The sequence below is a fragment of the Pipistrellus kuhlii genome, unplaced genomic scaffold (genome assembly GCF_014108245.1).
Source record: "Pipistrellus kuhlii isolate mPipKuh1 unplaced genomic scaffold, mPipKuh1.p scaffold_m20_p_4, whole genome shotgun sequence".
NCBI lineage: Eukaryota > Metazoa > Chordata > Mammalia > Chiroptera > Vespertilionidae > Pipistrellus > Pipistrellus kuhlii.
In genome coordinates, this window is record NW_023425540.1 from 14,678,850 (window position 1) to 14,697,868 (window position 19,019).

The window sequence follows — 19,019 nt, forward strand, 5'->3', positions numbered from 1 at the left end:
CAATAAAATATATTTAAAAAATAAGCACACAGTGTCAAAATTTACACAGCACCTTCTGAGCATGTACAAGCACAATCAGCTCACTTCTGAAATACTTCCTCGGACGTGTTTGAAAGTGCTGAGCCCATAACCCACAGGCTGTGTTCTTGTTTTTGCTGTGCCTGGGAGTGACTTTGCATTGACCCAAAAAAAAAGCCTGGGCTGCAGACTAAACCACCGGCAGGTGTTAGCCCTTAAAACCAAGAACGCCAGCCTGTCGCGGGCCTGACAGGCACTGTGCACCATGACCCACGGCTGCAGCCGTCAAAAGCTACTTGGACTGCGCGAGCGACCATCTGTGCTTCCATAGAACATGCTTTGAGGAGAAGACTGTGTATCAGATGCTTTTACTTAGAACATGGATTTAAAATTTTTTTTTTTTTTTTTAGTGCACACACAGCCTGCCTAGCCCGCTTTGAGGAGAAGACTGTGTATCAGATGCTTTTACTTAAACATGGGCATGGATTTTTTTTTTAATGCACACACAGCCTGCCTAGCCCCATACACTGGTTCTCAAAGGGTGGCTTCAGACCAGAGCAGCGCCCGGGAGCAGACACACCACTGTCCAGGCCCCACCCGAGCTTCGCTGAAGCGGACGCTCTGGGTGGAGGCCCAGGACTCGATGGCTGAACAAGCCGTCCGGGTGGTTCTGAGGCTGGTTCAGGCTTGAGCCGCTGCCCTACAAGCAGCAGGAAACGGGGCTTTGCCACTGATGCGTTTTATCCTCTTGGGCAAGCATCCTCCCCTCCCAGGGAAAACACAATATTTGGGCCTTCATGAACCAATCTGTTTGTGGGGGTCACAGCACGGATTCCTGGGCCCACCCGCTGAGAAGCTGTACCACTGGGCGCAGGACAGAGGCCCAGGATTCTCAATTAGCAGCCCTTCAAGTGATTCCAACCTGCAGCCAGGACTGGGAACCACTAAAGCTCCCCCTTCTTCCTCCTCCCCCTACCCCCTGACCCCTCTCCCCCCCCGCTGCAGCCCTAAATAGCATATCAGAAGTAATTGGGGAAAAATGAGCCCTCGATCAGGGTCAGCAAACTCTCCTGCAGAGGCCAGATGGCAGGTCCCCGGGGCTGCCCGGCTCTCCGTGCCTGCCGCCGAACACGTCCTAGTGACAAGCCAGCGAGTGGCCGTGGCCGAGGGCCAGCACCACTCCATCCAATCTCAACTTCTTATCGTTTTCGCGTGTCATAAAATAGGATTCTTTTGATCCCCCCCCCCCAAACATTTAACAACGTGACAGCCGCTCTGAGCTCACAGCCGGTAAACCCAGGCTGCGGGTGGGGGCCGGGCTGCCGTCTGCGCCGAACACGGAGTAATTACATGCACTTTGTTGAGCTCAGGAATGCGGTGTCCCTGACATGTGTAACCTCAATACAAACAGCTGCCTTCAAAAGGGCTACATGTTACTTTAAAAAAAAACAAAAACAACATACTAAGGCTTAACACGGCAAAGTATAGAGCTTGACGAACCACCCAGAAACCATGTGCTGACCGTTCCCCTGACCTCAGGGAGTGCCCTGGCACTCTCCTCCCTTCACACTGCTTAGGAGAAGCCCTGTAGCAATGTTCGTCACCTTTACTTGTTGAGTAGCCTGAGGCGGAAGCCAGAAGTTGACGCTTTCACTGCAGGGCTAAGCAGGATAGCCCCTCTCAAGCCAAGGTGACCCACGGGGCCTCGGCCCCAGTCCTTTCCAATGCTGGGCGCCACGTGGGATTCTCCCTGCCCCTCTTCACCCGCATCTCACCCAGCCCAGGGGCGGTCAGGTGCATCTCTGGAGGAAGGGGGGTGTCAAACACCAGAAGGCCGGCCCTCCCAGAGCCATGGCCTTCCAGGGCAGGGAGCAGCCCCGTGTGAAGTAAACAGCAGATGAGAGGTGGTGAGAAGAGGGAAGAAAGACACTCCCCAATGTATCGCAGGTCAAAATACCCACGGTGTTCATGGTTTTCCAATTTCAACATGATCAGATTCATCCCGGGAACTCGGTTAAACTGAAGATCCCAGCACCATGTTCACGGAGATGTGGGCTCCCACAGATCTGGGGTGAGGGCCCCCACGATTATCACACATCGAGAAACACTGCAGTGGGTTTGGGACATTTAAATCCCAATGCCCCACGCTCGTGGCATATCCCCACGTGAGAGGGCGGGAGGGAGCAAAGAGGTGGAGATGGGGAGATGAGGAGCAGGTACAATGCCCTGCAGAGAGAGATGGACGGGCAGAGGGAGCCGCAGTCACAAAGAATGCGTACCCAGGAGGCATTTCACAGAACCATGTGAGAAAAGACTTCCAGAAAAGGAGCCGCATGGGAAAAACCAAGGCCCAGGAATCCTGGGTAACATCAGCCCCAAGTCCACTATGCAAAAGCTGTGCCCTTTCAACAACTTTTAAGGTAATATTTTGAGATGAGGCTCCCTCTGTCTCTGAAATGGCTCTGAATTTGGCCACTCCCGAAAGGGCACCCAAGAACCTTTTGAAAAACACACCCTGGCCTGAGTCCCGGCCCAGACTCGGATTTCGTGATTGTGGAGCAGGGCCAAGGCTCTGGGTACACGCTGCCCAGCGAACTGTAACATGCGGCCAGGCTGATAAAGACACCGTCAGGAGAAGCAAAAGCAAGTCTGTGCACACAAGATAATGAAACTTTTTTTTAAAGTGATTTTTGCTGACCCTTATATTCCCTGTGTCTAGAGCAGTGGTTGGCAAACTCATTAGTCCACAGAGCCAGATATCAACAGTACAACGATTGAAATTTCTTTGCAGAGCCCAAATTTTTTTTAAATATATATTTTTTATTGATTTTTTACAGAGAGGAAGGGAGAGAGAGAGAGAGTTAGAAACATTGATGAGAGAGAAACATCGACCAGCTGCCTCCTGCACACCCCCCTACCGGGGATGAGCCCACAACCAAGGTACATGCCCTTGACCGGAATCGAACCTGGGACCTTTCAGTCTACAGACCGACGCTCTATCCACTGACCCAAACTGGTCTTGGCAAAAGAGTCAAAATTTTTAAACTTAAACTTCTTCTAATGCCACTTCTTCAAAATAGACTTGCCCAGGCCTTGGTATTTTGTGGAAGAGCCACACTCAAGGGGCCAAAGAGCCGCATGTGGCTCACAAGCTGCAGTTTGCCAACCACGGGCCTAGGGCAATAAAACAAAGGTGGGGCGGAACTGGGGGAGCCACCACAAAGAGTGACTTCAAGAGAAAGCACAAACGTCATGACAAGAGTATGAGGAGCCTAAAGAGAGAAAACAAATAACCTGTATGAGAACCGAAATTGTCAACCCCCATCACCAGTCTCACCTCATCCTCCTGCACATCCTCCTTAAGAAGGGAGGTGATCAAATGGGAGGACGAGCCACCATGGACCCAACCTCCAGCTCTGTCACTCATCGCTGACCAAGTGTGGACTTGAGTACATGTTATTTCACCAAAGCTCCATGTCCATATCACTAAAATGCTCATAATCACGCCATCCTCATAGAGTATTTGTGAGGATTCAGAAAAATGCTCATAATCACGCCATCCTCATAGAGTATTTGTGAGGATTCAGACAGAATGCACCAGCATGCTGCCAGGTGGAGATGCCACTCAACCAATGGCATCCTCTCCCCTTGACCCGTCCTGAATGCCAGCCCTGCTGAGGAAGCTGTGGCTTAGAAGTGAGGTGCCCCCTTTTCTCACAGCTCTCCTCTCAAGGAGGTGATCATGGGAAGAATGCAATTCCCTTACCTCACCGTGGTGGCATCCTAGGCTGGAACTCTGAACACACGTGTGAAGTCAGAACCAGGCAATAGAGCTTTCTCAGCACTGCGGTAAGTACACAGGTCTTTGGAGATGGGTTGGATACAGCAATTCCCCACCTCTACCATCAAGTCTTCAGGAAAACTGGTTGTAAATGAATTTTTGAAATAGAATGCAAATCAGTCACACACTGACAATTGCCTGAATTGGTTCTAACACATTGCCTCTGCTTTTCCTGCCGAAATCACACCCAGCGTTCAATGGTTCCCAGGGATAATTTCTAAATTGTTGTGTTTCCAAATAAGGTCTTCACATACATTTTTCATACAATGAAACTTATAATAAAAGCATAGTATTTATTTAAGCCTCAAAAAAAAGAGCAAGTTTTGATTTAGCCTGAGCTTAGCACCCAGCGTTAACTATTTTCAGTTCTCGTGGGTAGCTAAAATGCTAGTTAGTGTCCTGCTTACCTTCAAGTATGAACAACTGAATTTGCTGAACTAATCATGGAACTAAAAACGAGTCCAATGGCACAAAATATCTATCAGCTCTTCTCTTCATGCCTGAACGATTCCATTGCAAGACCAGGATTCTCGCTGGTTGTAGGAAGGGTCTGGGTCTGGATAGGCCGCAGGCTTACACCGGGCACAAGTCAGCCGAGCTACCCCAATACAGAACCTGGAACCCAGAAGCCAACCAAAGACAGGAGGCACAGGCAGGTCAGAGGGAGGCTTGAGTCCAAAGAAAGAGACCAAGCCTAAGGAGTGGGAAGAAGCTCATTCAATAGATCCAGGGAGGAAAGAAGACGTATCCACAACGGAGCAAGTCAAGTTGGCCAAAGGAGGACAGGAAGCCAAAGAAGGTGTGACCCAGGGCAGAGGCCATTTGCTCTCCTGCAAACAAAATGTTTCGTGTGTGTATGTTCCACTCCAGCTTCATGGAGCGGTAAATACCTCTAATAGCCATCCATTCCTCCCTCCCCATCCAACCACCCGCCCAGTGCGAGGGCCAGGCAGGGAGGGGCCTGGCTGTTTAGTTCAAGGGAGGTGAGGGTGGAAGACAAAAGCTATGTTGTAAGCAAGGGCCGGAAATAAGCTGGATTGCTAATCCACTTAAGCTACATCCACTTAAAGAAACAGGGAGACTGACCCCAGCAGCCAGGAGGGACTCAGGTCTTGCCATTGGGATTTTCCAGGAGCTGGGAAGACAGCAGGAAGCAGAACAGAAACCGTGTGCACCCTTGCTAGCTGGGGTCCAGAACACTTGACCCAGCCCACAGTCCTTAGAACACCGACCAAGCTTATAGTGTTTGTCGCCGTAAACTGCTTCCTGTCTCAGTGTAGAGGTGGAAGCACATGGAATAGCAATCTCAGGTGTCAAAATGCCAAACCTTGGGAAAATATTCTGAACCGAAATCAATATCCACCTCCTCCCTCTCAAAAAAAATGAAAATGCAATTCATGTAAGTTTGAAGCTTATCACATGAAAGAAGTTGGAAAAAGCTCAAATGATCTCCAATGCCCTTTATTTCACTCCGGTCCTGTGAAGTCCTCAGGTCCAAGGAGGGGAACTGGTGTGTCCAATCCATCTCCAAGTTTATAAACCGCCAGGGTAGGCATCACACAGCGAAACTCCCACCCCGATACTCGCAACACGAGGCTTTTTCTTCTGTCACTTGTGGTCCTTTAAGACTCGCCATTTCTTTACTGAAATGCTATAAAACAGTCTCAGCAGAGCCCACAGCATTCTAATGCCTAGCCTGGCTTCGTATTTGTTGAGGGCCTCCCCAACCGGGCTTTGCTCCTACGGTAGTTGCTACAGACACAACAATGAGAAGGCCCCCTTTTCAGAGAGCTTGGTGGGGAAAGAGAACGAAAATCAAATCAGCACAGTGACTGAATGGAGAGGTCGAGAAGTTCTCTCTGGGAGGGTCTCCCTCGGGGTGTTCATCCGTGGGTGAAGGTGGAGAGCTAGGCGCACTCTGCAGGAACCAGATTCCCAAAAGGGGGAAAGACGAGCCCCCAGGCTGCCTGAGCGACAGTCTGCTCCCAGGCTACAGTAAGGGAGCATTCCACCCAGAGCTGTGACTTGAAAAATCTCACATGTTTTTCTCTGGAGCTAAGTACACTAACAAGCCCTAGCTGGTTTGGCTCAGGGGATAGAGCATCGGCCTGTGGACTGAAGGGTCCCGGGTTTGATTTCAGTCAAGGGCACATGCTGGGTTGCAGGCTTGATCCCCAATAGGAGGCCTGCAGGAGGCAGCCAATCAATGATTCTCTATCATCATTGATGTTTCTCTCTCTCTCTCTCTCTCTCTCTCTCTCTCTCTCTTTCTCTCCGAATAAAAATACATTTTAAAAAATTAAAGTACACTAATAAACAAGCTGACATCATTTTTTTTTCTATCATTTCAGAGTGAAAATTAATGGAAACATTTGACTTCCTATCTCTGAGCCATAGATGCCAAACCAGATTCTCAGAAGAGGTCTGGAGGGCCAATCACATGGCTTTCAGAACACAGAAACATGATTTTTTCCCACTCCAAACCAAGCGAGTTGGACTTGGTCTTCAAAGCAAGACTGAAAGCCCCCCTGGCGCTCAGTCTCTGGAGGAAAATGAATTCTGATTCTAAGAAACTCGTGTCATATCCATCTCAGAGGCGGGTATTTCCAGGATGAAACAGCATATTGTGGGAAAAGAACAGAGAATTTAGAAGTTTCCCAGCTCTGCGTTGTCCCTTTAATACAGCTGCACTGTTTTGATTGAAGTGAATTCCAAGAATAACAGATGGGCCTATACTGAAGTTTCAACAAAAAGAGCCAAATGCATCTGATTCTTAAAAATTGCCATTTGTCACCATCATGCCCCTCGTTCTCCCTAATTTCTGAATGATTGTGCAGTCACCTTCCTCTGGGGAAGGGCCCTCTGCCCATCCCAGGCAGTACCTCCAGTACCTCCCCCCCATGTGCACATCCATGGCCAGTGCCCAATGCTCAGTGCTGGGCCGCGGTCCTAAGTCACCCAGGAATCTGGAACTGAGTAAAGCTATTGCTTCCTAATGCTGTCTACTCCTTAAGAAAAGACACAGACAAGAATTTCTAACATCCTCTTATTTCTAAAATCGGCACAAGAAAAGCATCCAAAAGGAAGGTAGCTAAAAAATAAACTGTATAGAAAGTCAGTACTTAATGATTATAGAGTTGCTGTTTGGGGTGAGGAAAAAGTTTTGAAAATGGATAATGGTGATGATTACACACGCTACAGATGCAACTAATGCCACTGAATTATATACTCAAAAATGGTTAAAATGGCCAGCTTTATGTCATTTATATTTCCCACAATAAACACAAACACTCAAACATGACAATATGAAAAAACCCAAGCTCCAGTTCCAAAGAATAAATTGTATATTAATTCATTTTTCTTTTACCTCCAACTTGGACACTTGCAGTAGAGACCCACCGAGGCAAGTTTTTTAAGCATCAGAAAAACGGAAAACCACAAAAGGAATGCAAAATGTCACAGCAGTAACAAACAGTGAAGATGGCAGTGGTACTGCAAGAACCAGGGCTGCATATCATTATAGGGACATGCTTTGCCCTTCACCTCACCTGCAGAAACATGACTCTGTTTAACTTTACTGTACATCACAAAAGTTCTAGCTTTCAAGTCATAAACATATAGATAAGCTAAAACACAAAATTAAAAGAGGGCCACATAAAATTGCCAATATTCAACTCTCTCACCCTAGAGAGATGGCGATTTCATATGGTTCAACAAGACCTCCGCAGGTTCATTTGGTTGGAAGCAGCAATTGCAAAATATGGGACATCTGAGACTTGAGAGACCATAGAAGCCAAAAGACACAGCACCTATGTTTCTTTCCTGTCCAGAAAAAAAAAGTGTATAAGGTTTCTCCCAAATACATGCATTAATATAAAAATACTTACACACAAAAAAGGACATAAGAAAGTTTGAGGAGATAAAATATACTTTAAAAATAACAAAAGGGGACTGGGTGAAAGAGGTGAGGGGACTAAGATATTGAGAACGGTTATAGTTTAAGCCTCGGACTGACCTGCTAGCAAAGTCGCAAACAAGTCCCAGCTTGGAGGGCACAGTCCTCTAAGCATGATTAAGCTCGATCTTGTGACTGCTCCCTAGATCTTTCCTGGGTAGCTAATGGGCTGTGGGAGGGGCAGCAATTTGCTGCCAAAACAAGTGAAATTTACAACATTGTAAATTACCTTGTTTGTCCCTGACTATAAATAAAGCCTCAGCTTTGCAGTCTGGATCGGTTCTGTGGCCTCAGCCAGGCACAGAAGATCCACCTAGACCCAGCTTATTCTCTTGACTGTCCCTTTTCTTCATCCTTCACCAGCCCTCCCTCAGGCTCGCTGAACCCTTGGCTGTGCTGGTGCGGCACACTAAGTAGCCCAACTGGTAATTATGGAACAGTCCCAAGGAAGTAGGTGCAGCATAGGAACTACAGCCAATAATCCTATCCTATATAATTCCTATATAATAAAAGGGTAATATGCAAATTGACCCTAAGGGCAGAATGACCTGTCATTATGATGTGCACTGACCACCAGGGGGCAGATGCTCAATGCAGGAGCTGCCTCCTGGTGCTCAGTGCGATTCCACCGAGGAGCAGGCCTAAGCTGTTAGTTGGACATCCCCTGCGAGCTGCCAGAGGAATGTCTGACTGCCAGCTTAGGCCCAATCCCCTGGGGAGCAGGCCTAAGCCAGCAGGTGGACATCCCCTGAGGGCTCCCAGGCTGGGAGAGGGCGGATGCCAGGCTAAGGGACACACCCTGCCCCGAGTGCATGAATTTTCATCACCGGGCCTCTAGTACTGTAATAACTATGTATGGTGGTGTCAGATGGGGTACCGAGAATGTTTAGGAGCACGCTATGGAAAGTATATGATCGTCTAACCACTAACCTATATACCTGAAACCAATACAAAATAAAATGGGGAGTGGGGGAGGGGAATTATGTCCAGGACAGCTGACTAGGAAGAATGTCTTGCTATCCCTGAGTTTGGCATGTGGCCCCTAGAGTCCAAGGACACTACTTCTGTATCATTAATACTGCCCTCCATACTCCTTTTTCTCCATCTTCGTAAGTTGAGGTCTGTCCCTCTTCCTCCACCAGTAATAGCCTGGAGACTCTCTCCTGGGCTGTGAGCTACCCTGGAGACTCCAGCTGGTCCCTCGCTGCTGGCCACCTCACTTGGGGGCAGTGCCAATGGTTGCTCACATCCCACCGGCTCCTGGAGGAGGAGGGGGTGGGAGGGACGTCTGTCCCCAGGCAGCTGCCCCTGCCAACAGCTGGCTTTGCGTGTGAGGCCTGGAATGCGGCTCCCCTGGCTGCTGAGAAGCACAGGCATTCCTGGGCCCTTGGGGCCAGTTTGTGCAGTCAGCTCCCTTTCATGGGAGATGTCTCACTCGGCTACACCTACGATCCATCAGCAGTCAGACTCGACTCGGACCCCCGCTTCCCCCAAAAGGTTGAAATCACAGAGTCTAGTTGTCCAATTCCTGACAACGTGTGGTCCCGCTGTTATTTGGAGCTCTAAAATGGGACAGAGCCGTGCGGCAGGCCGCAGTCAGTAAGCCAGCACTCAGCAGGCCTGGGGCAGATGTCTCCAGGACACAGGAGTGCTCCAGAGGGAGGGGGTGGAGAGGTCAAAAGGCCACATATGTCTGTAGGCATTCAAGGGACACAAAAAAGGAACCCATGGGGGCAAAGTGGAGGGGAGAAAGAAGGAAAAAAAAAAAAAAAAAAAAAAAAAAAAAAAAAAAAAAAAAAAAAAAAAAAAAAAAAAAAAAAAAAAAAAAAAAAGGCAGTTGGCCATGGAAGAAAGTGTGAAAATTACTTTAAAAAATTATTAAAAATCACTACACTGACCCATTATCAAGTTTCACAACATTGGGCCCATCTTATATGAATTCTAACAAGCCAAACCAGAAGGTCAAACCAAAAAACGGTAGAGACAGCTTTGAATGAGAGATGTGATTATAAATAATGAGGATTGTGTTTCCTGTGTGGCCGGGTAAGTCTTTCTAGGGGGGTGACTTCAAAGTGCCAGGCAACCTAATAGCCTTTTCCCGGATTAATAGAATGAGAAGAATAACTTTGAAAAACAACGTCTAATTATGTTTGTTGCAAATAAAAAGTGAAGGGCACGGAGGAGGGCATCTATTTGTAGATTGGGACAATTACATCTCCTGCCAGTAGAATATTTCAGAAGATCCCATACAGAGACTGCTCACAGAAAATCCTACAAAATCATTGCATGCCGTAATAGTCCTAAGTTTACTGGGATACGTTAAATAATTACCCTTTAAAATATTGTACAATTAGGTAGATTGATCTCTCTCTAAGCTAGGGGTGTCAAACTCAATCAGAGAAGGGGCCAAAATCTAAAATCCAGCCTAAATCGCGGGCCGAATGGTTTACTGAACAGTCATAAACTGTCATTGTGATGGAAACGCAGCGGAGTGCAGTGATGACAGCGCGGTGCGGGCCACATTGCAAGGCCTGGCGGGACGGATTTGGCCCGCGGGCCTTGTGTTTGACACATGTGCTCTAAGCAATTTCAGAGCAGTCAGAGATAATAGTTCACTCTCCAAGTGAAGAAAAAAAAAAATCTAATTTAGAATTTATTGCTCAATTCTACAATGTGCATAAAGGGTGCCACTGTGATCACCCATGTGCCTGGTGCATGTTCCAGAAAAGACAGCCTCACGTCAGAAAGGGTAAGACTGGAAGGCGGCACTGGACAAGCGTTGAGCGCCCAGCCACATCTGCATCCGGCAGAATCCTGGTGCCTTCTAATTTGCCTCTTCTCAATCTCTGTCCGGAGCTTGTTATCTGGGACGATAAGCTAGTAATTTTGACATTTCGGGGCATGTGCTGACCTGCCCGTGTACTGCCTCCTCCTGAGGACACAACTATGCATATTTTTCAACCAAGTGTGTTAGCTTGTCACTTGCACGTTTTCTTTTTCCTTCTGCAAATATTTGCTGGTGAGTGTAGCATAAGTTATGAGTCCACGGGGAGTATTTCGGTCCTCCGTATTCCGAGGACCCATCAGCAGCAATTAAAATGTTCGTGTGGGATGGAATGTTAAGGGAGCTTTAAAACTATCTCCCTTGCCAAGAAAGAACAGCTTGCATGAGTGTGCAAAGTTCTCAGAGACTGAAGAAAATAAGAAAACACGGCCTTTTGTGCTGCCTCGCTATCGCCTATGACTCCCAGGGTCCAGGGGGTTCCGCTGTAGGAGTTGAGTCACACGAGGCTCTCCTCGGTCTCTAACACTAAAGAGAATTTTAAAAACTGCTTTTTCATTCACTTGAGGATTATTAAGCTGCAGCCAGCACCACCCCTGGCCACGCTCAAGGTGGAATGGTTGTTGGAAGGGAGGACACCAAGAAAAGAAAAGCCTTGAAAGACCGAAGAAGTATTTTCCAGCTTTCTCTCTGAAGTCCTCCACCTTATGTTTACCGTTGTTTCCTGCAAGGAGGCGGATGGAAGAGGTCGAGGAGACTTCCCTGCCGTAACCATGGCCTTAAGGTGACTTCCAGGAATGTCTTTAAATTCTCACTCCTCCACTGGGGCTCAAGAACCAGCAGCATCGAGTCACCAAGGAGCTTGTGAGAAATGCACGACCCTCAGCCCCCTCCCAGACCTGCCGATCAGAACTGGCATGGGAGGGAGCCCCCCACTGTGGACTGTGAACAGCAAAGTTTGAGGTGCTCTGCTCTGGGCCAGAGTCATTAGTTTTTCAAGCCGTCTATGTTTCTGAGAAGTCGTATTTTGGCAACATAAATTTTTCATCAAAAGACTTTTTAAAGATATTAAAAAAAAAATACCCATTGGCATGTTTTACCAGTTACCAACTGACTTCAAACATTAATATCTTTTATGTGTGTGCACAAAAATATACATATAAATATAAAAGTTACCATCCTGACCATTAAGCAAAGGTTCAGTGGCATTAAATCCACTCACACTGTTGTGTAACCATAACCATCACCACCATCCACCTTCACCGCCTTTTCATCTTCCAAAACTGAAGCTGGACTCATTAAACAATATATCCCCATTCTTCCCTCTTCCCCAGAAACAACAATTTATTTTCTTTTTAAAAACAATTTATTCATTTTATTTTTTAGAGAGAGAGAGAAAGAAACAGCGATGTGAGTTCAGAACATCTATCAGCTGCCTTCTGCACACCCTCTACCAGTGATTGAGCTTACAGCCTAGGCAAGTGCCCTGACTGGCAAGCAAACCAGCAACCTTTTGGTGCACCGGAGGATGCCCAACTGACTGTGCCATATTGGCTATGTCAGAAACAACATTTTTTTAACACCCTTTTATAACATTCCAAATTGGGTTGAAATCAGCCAATGCCTTGGAAAGTTACTATACATCGGGCTTGACTAGGACAAGGAAGGCCATGCTCGGCATCTTTGACCGGATTCCTTCAAGAATTTATCCCAAAATAAACTGTTCAACAAAACAGATCCAGAGACACGGAAGCATTTGAACAGAGTATTGAATCTCAGAGGGAAAGTGAGGGTGAGGGGGTGGGTGGGTGGGAAGAGATCAATCAAAGACCTTGTATGCATATGAGCATAACCCAGGAACACGGATAATAGGGTGGTAAAGGCCAGGATGGGGGCGGGGGCAGGCTAAAGGGGGTCAAAAGGGAGAAAAGGAGGACATATGTAATACTTTCAACAATAAAGATTTAAGAAAAAAGAATTTGTCCCAGCCCCATTAAAAAGCAGGTATTTCTAGGCATCGGGAGCAGTAAATGAACTTCTGCTCCTCGGTGACCACGCCACTATGCCCCACAGTGAACTTGTAGGTCAAGTAAAAAAGGAAACTAGAGTCTTTTGGCCACTGCCAGTTCTTGATCCTAGTCTGAGCCCAATTCTTTCGATCTCATCTCACTTTTCTCATACTTTAAACCCTGCAATTCCTACACAAATCACCGAGCTAATTATACTTGTTAGACTTGGGAATGACAGAGTAGACAACATTAAGACCAAGTATTTGAAGACGCACTGAAGATCAGAAGTCCACGTTGAGCGCTGTTTTCATGTGTAAGTACACGTTATTCTTGCTTCGTTCTTTCTAAACCCACAATCCATAACTACTGTCAAGAGTAAACAGGACGGCTCCCTGACCATCCCATCCCATTTCCACCCTCTCAGAGAGCTGTCCCTGGGCTGTGACACAGGCTGCCGACCACAGGTCACAGGCAGGAGCACCACAGAGCTGCCGAAGGTGCCATGTGAGAAGCCTTCATCCACCAAGCAAAGCGGAAATGAGGACAGAAAGTGTCTTAGAACCTTGAGGACAGTTAAGCAAAATAAGCCAGTCACAAATAAATGGCAAATGTTGTATGGTCCCACCCCTATGGATATGTGAAGCAGTCAAAGCAACAGAGACAGAAAGTAGAAAGGGGGTCACAAGACTAGGGGAGCAGAGATGCGGGACCCGTGTTTGGTGGGTATAGTTTCCATATTATGGGAAGAAAGATACCTAAAGCTCTGTTGCACTTCACACTCCCGAACTGCACGATAAAGTGCTTAAGATAGTAAATTTAATGTTGTGTGTATTTTCACCACCTTTTTTTCAAAAAAGAGGGGAAGATTTAAAATATTATCTTTGGGATGAAAAGATAAGTCAACAACAAAAATAATAGCATTATAAATCTTTTAGGAATACTTATGTCCAACTGGTACACTAAGTATTGTTTTCCTTTTTTTATTGCATCTTGAGAAGTATGTACGGGACCTGAAAGGGACTGGATTCGTGGGGCCAGTGAGAAAGAAAAAGGCGGAAGTCAAGGGAAGACAGAAAAATGCCGACCAAGCCTGCACTTCAGCATCACTGCAGCGCCTGACCCTGAGGGTCCGCAGAAGTCATCCCGTCGGTTTATAGGTCACACAACACGACCGGACAACCTGCTGGGAAAGGAACCAGGCTGGGCACCAGTGCAGCGACCACACCTGCGAGGGCTGTTAAACATGAGATCCCTTTGCCACCTTCTCCCGATGCCACCCCCCAATCTACGTCCACAAAACAGAGCTATCGCCTCACACCACCAGATGAATTCTGGAGAGCCATTCAAGACTCAGATGAAAAAGCATCTGAGGAGCTACAAAACAGCCCAGGAAAACACTCCTCAGGAGGCCAAGAAATGAGACAGGTACCACCCCACGGGGACCAGCTGGGCTGAGAGGCAGAGCGCGCCCAGCACTGGCCTTGCAGCTTTCATGCTCAGCACGACTTACCAATGAGACTCAGAAACTCTGCGTTTTAAATACTGGCATATGACATCCTCTTACTCCTTTATGTCTTAAATTTTGACATGTGCTTCTGAGGGAGGAACCCATTCGTAATATTAAAATTAATCTCCATGAAAACGGAGAGACTGGGCCCCTTTCACAATTATTCAGATACAGTTGAAAAATTTGCATATAACTTTTGACTCTCCCAAAACTTTATGAATAGCCTACTGTTGGCCGGAAGTCTCACCAATAACATGAATAGTCGATTAACATACATTTTTGTACATTTATATACATTATATACTGTATTCTTACAATAAGGTAAGCTAAAGAAAAGAAAACGTTAAGAAAGTTATGAGGAAGAGAAACCACATTTATAACATTTCTTGGGGGGGAAAACACAAAAATCCAGGGCTGCCTGGCGTGGCTCAGTGGTTGAGTATATAGACCTATGTACCAGGAGGTCACGGTTCAGTTCCTGCTCAGGCCACATGCCTGGATTGTGGACTCGATGCCCAGTGTGGGGCAAGCAGGAGGCAGCCGATCAATAATTCTCCCAATATCGATGTTTCTCTCTCTCCCTCCCTTTCCCTTCCTCTCTGAAATCAATAAAAATATACTTAAAAAAAAAAACAACACAAGAAAAACCCATGTATAAGTGGCCTGCATAGTTCAAACCTGTGTTGTTCAAGAGTCGGCTGCACAATCAATGAGCCAGTTTCTTATTTCGGTTTTCAGTGACAGGGCTTTTCATTTGTTTTACACACAAAACGGAGAATCAGGAGCAGCAGAATTCCCACACACAGAAGGCGCTTCTGCAGCAGCTAACAAGGTAGATAGGGAGCAAGGGGAGGGGGGGAACTCCATGGGGGGGCACGGACAAGGGTGGTGGTTTAATCAGTTTGATTCTTACAGGAATCAGGACACCGCCACACTCGTCTCCCTGGCAGCCAGTATCTCCGATCCTCTAGGAATAGTTTAAGAATTCTAAGGGAAAGTGGTAATAAGGAAAGCAATGAGCAAGCATCAATCTACTCGGACTTTTCCTCCAGCTGCTTGCATTCCATACTTCTGATTCTTGGACACGATCCCCCAGGAGGGAGAGCGGCCAAGTGGAGCCGAGTGGAGGCTCAGTGCCGCCCCGGCTGGAACCTCCGTGCCCCCCTGCAGAACACACTGCGTCGCACACACACTCCAGACGCGCACTTGGCATTCCTCGGCGAAGGGACTGTGCTCACCTGACCGTAGTCTGTCTGGAAGACTACGACGCCCTCCGCACAAGAATTGACGGTACTCGGAAAGTGCTGGCCATTTTCTCTCAGCCAGACCCGTGCTCCCTGTAAACAAAATAAACAGAATTTAATGATGCATTTGGTGGCAAAACACCGCCCTCGAAATTACTGTGACTATGGCATTCCTTTAAAAAAAGAAACTATTTTGCCCTAGCCGGCTTGACTTAGTGGATAGAGCATTGGCCTGCGGACTGAAAGGTCCCAGGCTCGATTCTGGTCAAGGACACATACCCCAGTTGTGGGCTCGATCTCCAGTTTGGGGTGTGCAGGAGGCAGTCGATCAATGAGTTTCTCTCCTTCTCCCTCTCCTCTCTCTCTCTCTCTCTCTCCTTCTCCCTTCTTCTCTGAAATCAATAAAAATTTATTTTAAGAAAAAGAAACTTTTTGAAATGCAAATGTTCTTCTCAAACAAGCAAAGAATGACTCTTCAGAAAGTGTCATCTGAAGCTTTACCATAGAGAGGTGTGACTGAGAGGAGGCCCACTTGGACAGAGAGAACAAAGAAGGGGCTGAGAAATGGTAGCCCCTGTGTTACTGAGTGCCACTGACTTAACAGGGATTGTCTCATTTCACAAACACAACTGTTAAGGCAGGAACTATTATCATGCCCAGTTTACAGATGGAGAAATAGAGGTCCAGAGGTAAAGTTTTATGCCCAGCATCTCAAGACGAAGAGAGAACTCAATCCCAGGCAGTTGGCTTCCAGAAACCACAAATTTGGCCAAGTCACTACTTTGCTTCACCCCAAGTTGAGAACTCTTGGGACCTGCGAGGGCTCCCATTTTCCTGGGCCCAAGCCCCATGTACGTGCCGTGCCCTCTTGGAGGGCATCAGACTTCCTACTTGTACCAAATCCATGAGCCAACTGGATTCACCAAGAGGGACTAAGGTTTTAGTAAATATCGGAGCCCAATCCACTGGTAGGAATGTGGGTAGGATTCCAATAGACACCAAATGCACTCCAAAGTCTGGGGTTGGAGTCCAAAAGATAACTTCCAGACACCAGTTTTAATGAAGGGAATATTTTTTTGGCATTGATTACATTTCCATTGTAATTTCCCAAGTGGACAAACGAAATAAATATATTTTTAGCTTTTTTTCCTTTGATTTCACAACATAGAAACTATTTGTTTCCAAGAAGGAGTTTGTAAAGGAGTTTGAGGAAATTACTGGGTGTTCACTAGTCATTCCAGTTATAAAGAATTGCCTTCATGATGTATACCCCTATGATGGACAGCTTTAGTGTCTCATTACGTTATTTCTACCGCGCTCAACCATTTCATCAACTCCAACAAAAATGAAACTGGAAAAAATATACCAAATTATAACTTGACATAGCACTGACACTGAACAACTTCTTTTTCTACAACTTCCAACCTCATTTCAATAGCCTGCGTAATTTCTGTTTTAATTTGAGCTGTTAAGTGAAATATTTACAATACACTGGTTATGGTATGTGAAACTTCCAGTTTAAGGGGTTACTACTGCTCTGTTAACACAGAGTTGGCAGGAAGTAATACAGACGTATACTGAATTTATGCCACTTTTGCTCTTTATAAATAGCAAAAACAGTAGCATGCAGTAAGGGCGTGCCATGAGGTGTCCTGGCATGCGCTAACAGCCTCAGTGACACTCCGTATCTAATACTAATCCTCAGCCAGATAGGAACCCCTCCCCTGGGAGGAAACTGAAGCTCCGAGCCTCACTTCTTGCCTGATGTCAGTGAGTGACCAAGCCGGGTCTCAGATCTCTCCAATCCCTAACCCCAGGCTCGTTCCACACATCACACCAACTCTATTTGTCTCTTGAAATAACTCACAAATAAATCAAATGTATTAATAGATTAGTCAATAATTAAAGTATAATACAAAGGCCCCTTTAAGTGGCCAGTTATCACATACAATCGTGTCCTCCCTCTCTCTCTCTCTCTCTCTCTCTCTCTCTCTCTCTCTCTCTCTCTCCCTCTCTCCCTCTCTCCCTCCCTCCCTCCCTCCCTCCCTCCCAGAGGCAAATTTTAAGAAGATATACAAGTCCAATTTAAGTTACTCCCTTGGTGCCACTGATAACCAGACAGGACACAAAATGTTTGCTGTGACACCACTGTCACTCAGGATCCAGGAAGTCACCTTGAGTTGGATAAAGGCATCTGGGGCCAGCGAACTGGACCCAGGGTCTCTTGATCCAGAGAGACCCAGAGGCGGGGGCCACATGTGCATGAGGTTTTACATGCATTTCCAAGATCAACAGGGTGGCTGAGGCCTAAAGTTGAAAGGGCACCAGCTCACATGATTCCCCGAGTGAGTTCTGCAACTTTCCTAGCATCCCCTATGGCAGCCCCACGCAAGGCCCTCCCCACGGGCACCCATTTCTCATTATTATGGGAACTTTAAGTTGTTGACCCCATCCTTCCTTCTATCACCGCCCCTCCAAAGAGGAGTTGAAATCCTCCACGATCGAGGTGGGAAAGACCATCAGAAATGAGTATGAGGGGTTTCTCCATAAACCCTGAAGTCCGCTTATTTAAAGAACACGCCTGACACCAGCAGCGGCGAGTTCCCATCTCCACAGGAGTGGGTCATGTACTTCCCTCCGATGCCCAACGCAGGCCGAGATGCTATAACACCCAGAGACAATGAGAACCAACCGCCGGACCGTTCTGATTCTTTCTTAGCAAACAGCTGCTTCCAAAAAGAACACGTACTTTGGGCCTCCTCTAAGACTGCTCTCTCAGATATCAGTCCACACCAAACCGTGCTAGTAGTAATGCCCGAGAAAAAGATTTCCAAGAGCCTCAGCTACCTTTTGCATCTCCTGTTGATTTTTTTTATTTTTTTTAAATTTTTTTTAATATATTTTATTGATTTTATACAGAGAGGAAGGGAGAGAGATAGAGACTTAGAAACATCGATGAGAGAGAGTCATCGATCAGCTGCCTCTTGCACACCCCCTACTGGGGATATGCCCACAACCAAGGTACATGCCCTTGACCGGAATCGAACCCGGGACCCTTCAGTCCCCAAGCCGACGCTCTATCCATTGAGCCAAACCGATTTTGGCTGCATCTCCTGTTTAATTCACACTTTGAAGTCGGCATCATTTGGAAGCTCTGAAATACTTACACACGTGTGCGCACACATGCGTGTACCCATGTTCAAACAGAAATTTTCAAAGTCATGGAAGGTGAGAACTTTTGCTCATTAGGTAAAATCATAAGATACTAAATCAATGGACCACCATCCCAGATCCTGGGTCCAAACACCTGCATCATTTTTATCAAAAAAGGCTTCCATATACACATTTCCCAATTATTAAAACTGTCTATTTGGTAAAAGAAAGTTAAGGTTTTTATTAGGGAACATTACTGACTTAATTTAATTGTCACCAGGATTAATATAAGCCTCCGAAATTATAAACTCCCAGAAACTATAAGGCACACAGCTTCTACTTGAGTTTTGTTGTTCCTGTTTACCTTTTCATGTGAAAGCGCCATAAAGCTTTTTGTTGACACAGTGGGCCATGGTCAAACACCAGTTCAACTTCCTTAGTCCAAAGGTTTTACTCAACAGGTGTGAAGAATGGCTGATAAGCAAGTTTTATGAAATATGGCCCCAAATA

At 46.5% G+C, this 19,019-nt stretch overlaps 1 protein-coding gene across 3 annotated transcripts in view; it reads right to left on the reverse strand.

The window, feature by feature from the left end:
• Window positions 1-19,019, reverse strand: part of MYO10 (myosin X) — a 189,963-nt gene that overhangs the window by 132,907 nt on the left and 38,037 nt on the right. For 2 of the 3 annotated variants that reach the window (XM_036411035.2, XM_045571550.1), the window contains exon 2: window positions 15,351-15,449. The exons of the other annotated variant lie outside the window; for it this stretch is intronic. In XM_036411035.2, the coding sequence (XP_036266928.1) occupies window positions 15,351-15,449 (99 nt within the window). The remainder of the gene's footprint in view (window positions 1-15,350; window positions 15,450-19,019) is intronic. 3 annotated transcript variants of the gene reach the window in all.